This window comes from Malaclemys terrapin, chromosome 1 (assembly GCF_027887155.1).
Source record: "Malaclemys terrapin pileata isolate rMalTer1 chromosome 1, rMalTer1.hap1, whole genome shotgun sequence".
NCBI classification, from domain to species: domain Eukaryota; kingdom Metazoa; phylum Chordata; order Testudines; family Emydidae; genus Malaclemys; species Malaclemys terrapin.
In genome coordinates, this window is record NC_071505.1 from 62,102,869 (window position 1) to 62,110,652 (window position 7,784).

The 7,784-nt window shown below is 40.2% G+C and overlaps 1 protein-coding gene across 3 annotated transcripts in view; it reads left to right on the top strand.

Moving 5' to 3' along the window:
• The window catches only part of RASSF3 (Ras association domain family member 3), a 159,424-nt gene that overhangs the window by 140,892 nt on the left and 10,748 nt on the right, over nucleotides 1-7,784 (top strand). For all 3 annotated transcript variants that reach the window (XM_054025588.1, XM_054025599.1, XM_054025609.1), the window contains one exon: nucleotides 7,233-7,340. In XM_054025588.1, coding sequence (XP_053881563.1) covers nucleotides 7,233-7,340 — 108 coding nt within the window. The remainder of the gene's footprint in view (nucleotides 1-7,232; nucleotides 7,341-7,784) is intronic.

The following is a 7,784-nucleotide window of genomic DNA, read 5'->3' on the forward strand; positions in this document are numbered from 1 at the left end:
TTGCTGAAATATGGTAACCCTAATGTGACACAGATGCAGTGTGTGTGTGTGGGGGGGGGGGGGGGGTGGAGATGGGGGGTGGGATCACAGTTTGTTCTGCAGTTCACTTGAACAGTTATTTGTGTGATGTTAATACTATTCATGTACACTTGTATCACATTAGCATCTAGAGGCCTTGTCAAGACTGAATCCCCACTCTGGCACTTCAAGTGCAGAAGTGGGGCCCGCAAGGATTTTAAAAATGAATACTGGCCACTCCAGGCTTGTATTACACTCCCAAGGTTAGAACTTTTCTCTGACCCTGGCTTGGTAAATGCTGCCACCACCCAAATGCAAAAAACCCTTTGAACCAAGGAAGGAGCACTTGGGAATTCCTCCCTGTGAGGTGCCTTCAAGCCCTTTCACCCCCCCCGTCATCCCCCCAGGGAAGAGCTGAGAAAGAAAACAAAGGAAATTTAGCTGTTGCCACCAGCTAATCAAACAACATGCACAAACCTCTTAGGACACCAAAAATCCAATTCTGTTCTTAAAAAAGGTAAATTTTATTAAAAACAAAAAGAAGGAAAATACATCTGGAACTTAGGCTTTTACTAGATTTTAAAGGAGCAATTCCAAAAATTAAGCACCCAAAATAGCTTTTGTGGCGGTTCAGCTTAAAGGTTACAAGCAAACAAAAGCATCCGGGGTTAGCACAGAAGAGTCCACAAGCCAAAATAAAGAAATAAATCTGATTGCGTCTATCTAAACATTCCAGGTCCCAATGATTCCTTCTAGGTACCTGGTTCAAACCTTACACAGCATTCCTGCTTCTAGCATTGCTGCTCCATGTCCCTGCAGCCCATTGAGAACAACGGAGAGACAATTTTTCCCCATTTTAAAAGTTCTAGCCTTCCCATTGGCTGTTTTGGTTATGTGCCCACTCCCTTTTCTTTACCTGGGGACTTTTTAACCCTTTACAGGTAAAGCAAGCAGCCACCAAGAGGGACTTGATAGCTAATTGGCTGTCTGGGTGTCCATAAAAGGGAGCTCCCCCCTTCATTTATCACAGGCCCCAACTGAGATTGGGGTCCTATTATGCTGTGGACTGTACGTACATGTAGTACGTGTCAATCCCAGCCCTAAAGACCTTACACTCTAAGTAGGCAGGACAGAGGGTTTCCCCGTTTTGTAGATGGGGGAACTGAAGCATGGAGAGGTGGTGACTTGTAAAAGGTCATGCAGGAAGTCTGCGAGAGCTGGGAACTGAACCCAGTTCTCCAGTATCTTAATCACAGCCCAACTGTTCTCCCTGATGGAAACAAATGCACACGCGTCCCCCCCTCTGCTGCCTGCTACTACTGCTTAGAAACTTGTGTTTGAGACTCAAAGGAGCTCTTATACTTAGTTTGAAGTTTTGTTACCAAATTTAATGGAAATTCTGGGAACCAGAGATGTGTGCTTATTTCATAGACTACTGAAAATATTTCTTGAATTTCATAGCAAATTAACAGGTTGGCCCTGGGCTGAGAGGTTGGTGTTGTGAATCTGAAGAAATTATACATAGGCTCCATAGAATTGCCCTGAATATTGTTTTTATCACCATTCATAATTGTCTTCAAGAGGAGAAAACAACAAATGTGAGGCACAGGAATGGAAACAGGCCCAGAACACTGTGCAGCAAAACACATTTTCTCAGTTGAACTGGGAGGAGCAGATGATGATGACATGGCCTGCAGCTGTTAATGAGAACATCATTCCAGTGTTCTGGCTTCAGTATGACGCCACACCTTGTATAGTTCCCGTGTTTTGGTCAAAATACAATTATACAAAAATATTGTAAAACTAAACCCACTCAGCATAGTGGCCTTGTCTAGCACTGGGTGAAGAAGAGCTTATGGCCTCTGCCAGGATGGCTTGACATGGTTGTGTTACACTTCAGTGCTCATGACACATACTGTGAGTAGGACAGACCATTGGAAGCAATCACTGGGACTAACTACTGAAGCAACTATTTGCAAAATCTGTATTAGCAGATGAAAACATAAATAAATCTGTTTCAGTGATGTATGCTGGGTTAAATGCACCATATGCATATATCAGTTGTCTGTTATATGGGGGGAGGGATAGCTCAGTGGTTTGAGCATTAGGGATCTGGGCAAAAATCAGTACTTGGTCCTGCTAGTGAAGGCAGGAGGCTGGACTCAATGACCTTTCAAGGTCCCTTCCAGTTCTAGGAGAGAGGATATCTCCATTAATTTAAATAAATAAATAAATTATTTATTTATTTATTTATTTATCTATGTAATACATAAAATGTATTGTGAGGTATGCATCTGTTACTATTTGTACACTTGTAATGCACCTGCTCCAAGGAGCTGTGCAAGGACTTACAGAACAGGTGCTCAGGTCAAAGACAAAGCAACAGTTGGGGGTAGTACTCTTATCTATTTGGGGATTAACTGAACCCGTCTGTCCTCTCACTGGCCAGCAAGAACTGTTGCAGGAACAAATGGAGAGAGACCTGCTTAACTGCAACACATAATCTGCAATAGTTTTTCCCTCCAGTTAGTGTAGCTAAAGCTATAGAGGATGAATGAGTTCCTTGCCAGCACTCCCAGTCTTAGAAAGAATGTATTTACATAGTCATTGCAGAGAAGAGTTTACTGGTCTCTCGATCAATCCCCATAATCCATGTGAACAGCATGGTACTTAATTGCTGCCATTGTTAATTTACTATACATGCTATGTTGGATGCATACAAGGTTTCCAAATTGTAGTGGATATTTATTTCCTTATAAATCAGTGGAGTTGTACTGATGTAACTGAAAATGGACTTATACTGAATCGAAGTTTAATTAGCAGAGGACCCTTTCTGTAAGGTAAAGCAGGATTCTCAGCCTGGGGGTTGTGACCCAAAATTGCATCAAAGGGTTGCGGGGCTGGCTGGACTCAGCTCCTTGCTCTGGGCATTGTGACCTGGTGCATGGGGTCTCAGCACTGCCCCAGGTTTGGCCTAGCTGCTGCTCTATCATGATGATTGGGGGCAGGGGAGAGAGCGTCTGGGCCAAATTTCAGTGACCAGTATTGCAACCCCAGAGGTTGCAGTACCCAGAGCAGGGAGCCAAGCCCAGCTAGCCCCAGGGGACAGGAGCCAGAAGAGGGGTGGTGGTTATGTTCTCCAGTAAGTACTGGCCCCTGATGTATCCCCCGTTCTGCAGCCGAGCAGTGGTGGGGGGAAGGGGAGGGGGAAGACAGCATCGTGTCTGGGGGCATCTCAGGAAGTCTCTGGGTTGTGACAGGCCATCAGGGTTTACAGATGGGTCAGTTGAGAATCCCTGAGGTAAAGAAAACAGGAGGCAAGGAGAAGATTGTGGGAAGCTGAAGAAAATGTTTAGCAGTTCTCGCAAAATCCTTCTTTTCCCTGATCTTAGCCTGGACACGCTGGCCAAAAGAAGATTACTTCTGCCTCTATTGCTTTGTCTAGCCAAACTTTGGATCCGAGGCCATGATAAAGAGTAATTACATACTGCAGGTGATTTTGCTCTGTGGGTATTGGGAAGAAATGACATGGCATCTTGCCAGCAAATTTTGGATGTTGGATGTTTGAATTAAACTAAAGATCAAAATCCATGGGTGCCATGGATATTCAAGAGTTAACAGATGTGTTAACATTTAGCTGGAGATACCTAATCAGAATGACTGACTCCTTGATGACAGTAGACTTGATTGCACTAGCATTCCTTACAACTTTCATGTGGTATTTCTTCATTTGTTGCGTCTCAGTTGCAGTTGTGCAGGATTTTCCCCCTCTTCATACTATGTAATTGTTGTATTACCTTTGCTGATTAGACAATTTGTGGTGTTAAATTGCTTGTGAAGGAATTTTTTTGTTGGTTTGAAGTGCATCCGTCAGTGCACAAATAGTTGCAGTGTTTGAGCTCTGGTTATATAATTTATCATTTGAATCTAATGCTTTTTGTGCTTCTAGTTCCCAGACTTGGGTTTCCTGGGATAATGGACTTGAAGTGGAGGCATAACTTTTTTTTGGCTGAAAATAAAATATTTTCCAGTTTCATCACCTTCCTTGCTGTTAACTGACCTGAAACTAACATAAGGTGCAGAACATTGATTGAAGTAAATTGGGAGTCTTTCCACTGAATTCAAGGGGAGTTGGATCAGGCCCATAGAGACCTCAAAGTTTGGATCCTTGTTGCTTTGCTGCTTGTTTTCTCCCCCACACCCGTTTTTTTGTAAATAATTTGCAGTTTGGAGTTAATCTGCATACTGTTTAGATGCTCCGTTAACAGTTCAGATGTACATGGTGGCAAAATCAAGGATTGCTTTATGTTTCTCACTGCCATGTAATGATGCATCTTATGCCTTTCCGTAAGAAAGGCCCTGCGTACTCTCCAGCAAGCTGGACTAAAATCTGTGGCAAGGCTCTCTGCTTTTCTGTGGCGTTTTGGTGAAAGAAACTGGAATTTCTGAGGCATGTTCAAAATAGAGGGTCTTACTGAATTAAATATATGAGTGAGTAATTTCATATGAAAATGGCAATGAATATTGTAGTGATTAAAGTCTTGTTCTTTCCTAAATAAAACACAGTACCTCAAATGGCTTTATAGGCTTTCCTATTCATTGTCTCATTGATTTCCATACCAAATTTGCTCAGATTGCAGATAGACAATTTTTTTTCCAACTGTCAGCCCTGCAGACTTACCCTTTGCTGTTAAAGGCAGGTTGGGTTCTTTTAGTTATCTCCACTAATAGCAGTTCTGCAGGCCAAATTATGCCCTCTATGATCTATGTAGCCCTGTCAAGGAAACAGGAAGCTGGTTTTGGAACCAGATAAATGGGTTGAGGCTTTTGACACTGGGAAAGGGCGGATTAATCTTTTCTTTCCCTCCTGTTCCCTGTTGTTTTCTCCTCTGGACAGTAGTTGTTGGATGGTGATGCAGCAATCCTTGACAGTGGTCAACTCCCTCCTTCCCCATCCATGACTGCATGCAACAAAAATGGGCAAACACATTAGCTAGAAGTATCTGCTAAACAATCAGCAGTAAAATAATTATACATTTTGATTTTCAAATGGCATTATTAGGGTTCAGAATTTCCACTATTGAGATGAATGGGGCAATTCAACCTCTCAAAGCTAATGTTTCAGGCCGTCTGCCCCTCAGGAATATGGCTCTGAATCAGTGCCCATTTGGAAGAACATGTTCACAACTATAAGGGCTAGAAACTTTTAAAATTTAAGTTTAGATTCTTGAGCACAATTCTGTGGTAGGTGCTTGCTCCATAAATTCTGTGGCCAAATAATTGCAGAATACACCGTTCCCTACTCATATCTTTTGTAATGGGATGAAAATTGAGGGTGCAGTAGTTGCCTCAAAATATTTTTGTAAAATTTAAAACAAAAACCATAATGTTTAGGATGCTGGTGTTTTCAGATTCTTATTATTTGCTACACATGTAATATCGCTACAATCTTTTATATTTAATAATTTCTAAACATTAAAATTGCTCCAACAAATTTGTTCTTATTTTAAAGAAAAAATTACTGATTTTATTTGTTTATTTTTAGCACAAAGGGAACCCTTCGCAAAACTATAGAAGTCCCTAAAGTAGTAAGGGAATAAAAAGCATTATATTAAAGTGCTAAGTATTACTGCACTTACCACTCTCTGGGAACAGGCTACAGGAGGGGAAAGAATAAAAGGATGATAAATATTCTTAATTTCTCTAGTGAGAGGGGGGAGTCTTGATTCTGAAAACTTCCAGGTGGTTTGGTCCTGCTTGTAGTGGTGTTGAGCACTGTGCCACAATATTGTAACTTCATGATAAAAATGCTGTGATTAAGGAACTAATAGCATTCTTATCATAAAAGCTGTAATGTTCATATCTAAGCTAGGCAGTATCCTTATTTTACAAATGGGGAAACTGAGGCAGAAATTGTCTTATCGAAGACCCCAAAGGAAGTTAGTATTTGAGCCAGGATTAGCGTTTGGGAGTTCCTTGTTTCCAATCCTTTGCTCTGACTACATCTCTTTTTTAGCTGTAGGGAGGATGGCAGAGTCATGTGTCTTTATTCATGTATATAGTAAAAAATCAAAGAATCTAAAGCTCTCAGCTTTGTATAGGCTTTCTGGCAAGCAAAATATATAGCTCTGCATCAGATACAGTGTTGTCACAGGGTTCGGTTCTGGCAAACTGAAATGCCTGCCAGCTGTGCTGGGAAGTCTCAGAGAGATTATGTTATAGGAGTGGGTTTTGAGGTCAGGAAAATCCTTTTCTTAGGCCAAACTCCTCCCGGGTCCATTTGGATGGGTAGTCTAAAATACTGACCCTTGACCATTGTGCACGTGGTGCATGAGTACTCCTGTGCTCAGAGGTACCCAGATGTTTCCAAGCCAATGTATTCCTCTCCTAAGAGAGGTCTTAAATCATTAAAGTTGAGAGCTGAATCAGTTTCATACTATATATGGTGTTCATGCAAGTGATAGAAATCTGAGTGTATTTATAACACTGGTTTGCCACAGTAATGTGGATTGGGAACAAATGCTTTTTTGGATAATAGCCAATGCTTAGGATTGGTTTTACAGTAGCGTGTAAAATCAGTATATCGCTTGTAAAGCCATCAGTTGAAAAACTGATGGGGGCTTCTTAAAAAAACAACAAAAAACTTGAATTTGGAGAAGCAATATATGCCTAGATGCATACTTGTGATGTATCATATAAGCAGGAAGATAGACTATTATAAGTTGATGAATGCTGAGGTGCCCATATTCCAATACTTAAAATCAAGAATGTATACTTATTTATCAGGTACTGGATTTCTTATATATTTTTCTGCTTTATGCAGAGATAGTTTCTTTTAATTACATATGCCTTAAATGTAATTCTGTACAACCTTTGTGATTGGAAAATATTACATCACATTGAAATGAAAAAATCTAATCATGAAATGAGTTGAGCTGCTTTGCATGCTGCTAATAAATATTTGAACAAAAATAGTTGGCAAAAAATGACACACGTGTTTTTGGGTGTGTCAGTTTAACTGTTTATGATCAGCACAGCAGTTTTTTTGACATACCTCATTTGCTAGATCTTTGTATTACTACATGGATAACTGCTGTATATGGAGCCTGTATAAGGTAATGATTGATTTCACTGTTGGCTCATAGCCTAGAACGTAAAGGAACTGTTGTTTTTTTCTGGATTTTCTAAGATTGACAATGTTTGTTTTGTTCTAGGATGTTCAGAAAGAGAGAGAAACCCACACGTATCTCAGTAAAGAAGAAGTTAAAGAGAAGATTCAAAACTATAATTCATCTGTCACTGACAAATTAAAGATGACTTTGGTAAGATTCACATAGAACTGCTGTAGTTTATAATTGAATAGCTGAATGTAACTCCATATAATGCATTATTTGTCACTTTGTCTTTAGCATTTTTCGTATGCAACTATGGCTTAATGACTTTGTAGTGTACTACAGGAAAAGGGCCATTTCTTAGCCCTGAAATGTATTTAAGCCACTTTCACCCCTCATTTGTTTGGAGTTAAGGGGATAAGGGTAGAAACCACAAACCTATACATGGTGTTGTGAAAAGTTAACATTTTTAAAATACTCTCAACTGTCAATAAATAAATGGATTCCTTCCATCAGAACCTCTCAATTATACCAGTACAGCCAGCACAGGGAAAAGATGGCTGTTTATTTTTATCAGACTGTCTATAAGTATGTCTCTTATAAAACTACATTATCATGGCACCCAAATATGTTAAATCAAGCAAAAATAACTCT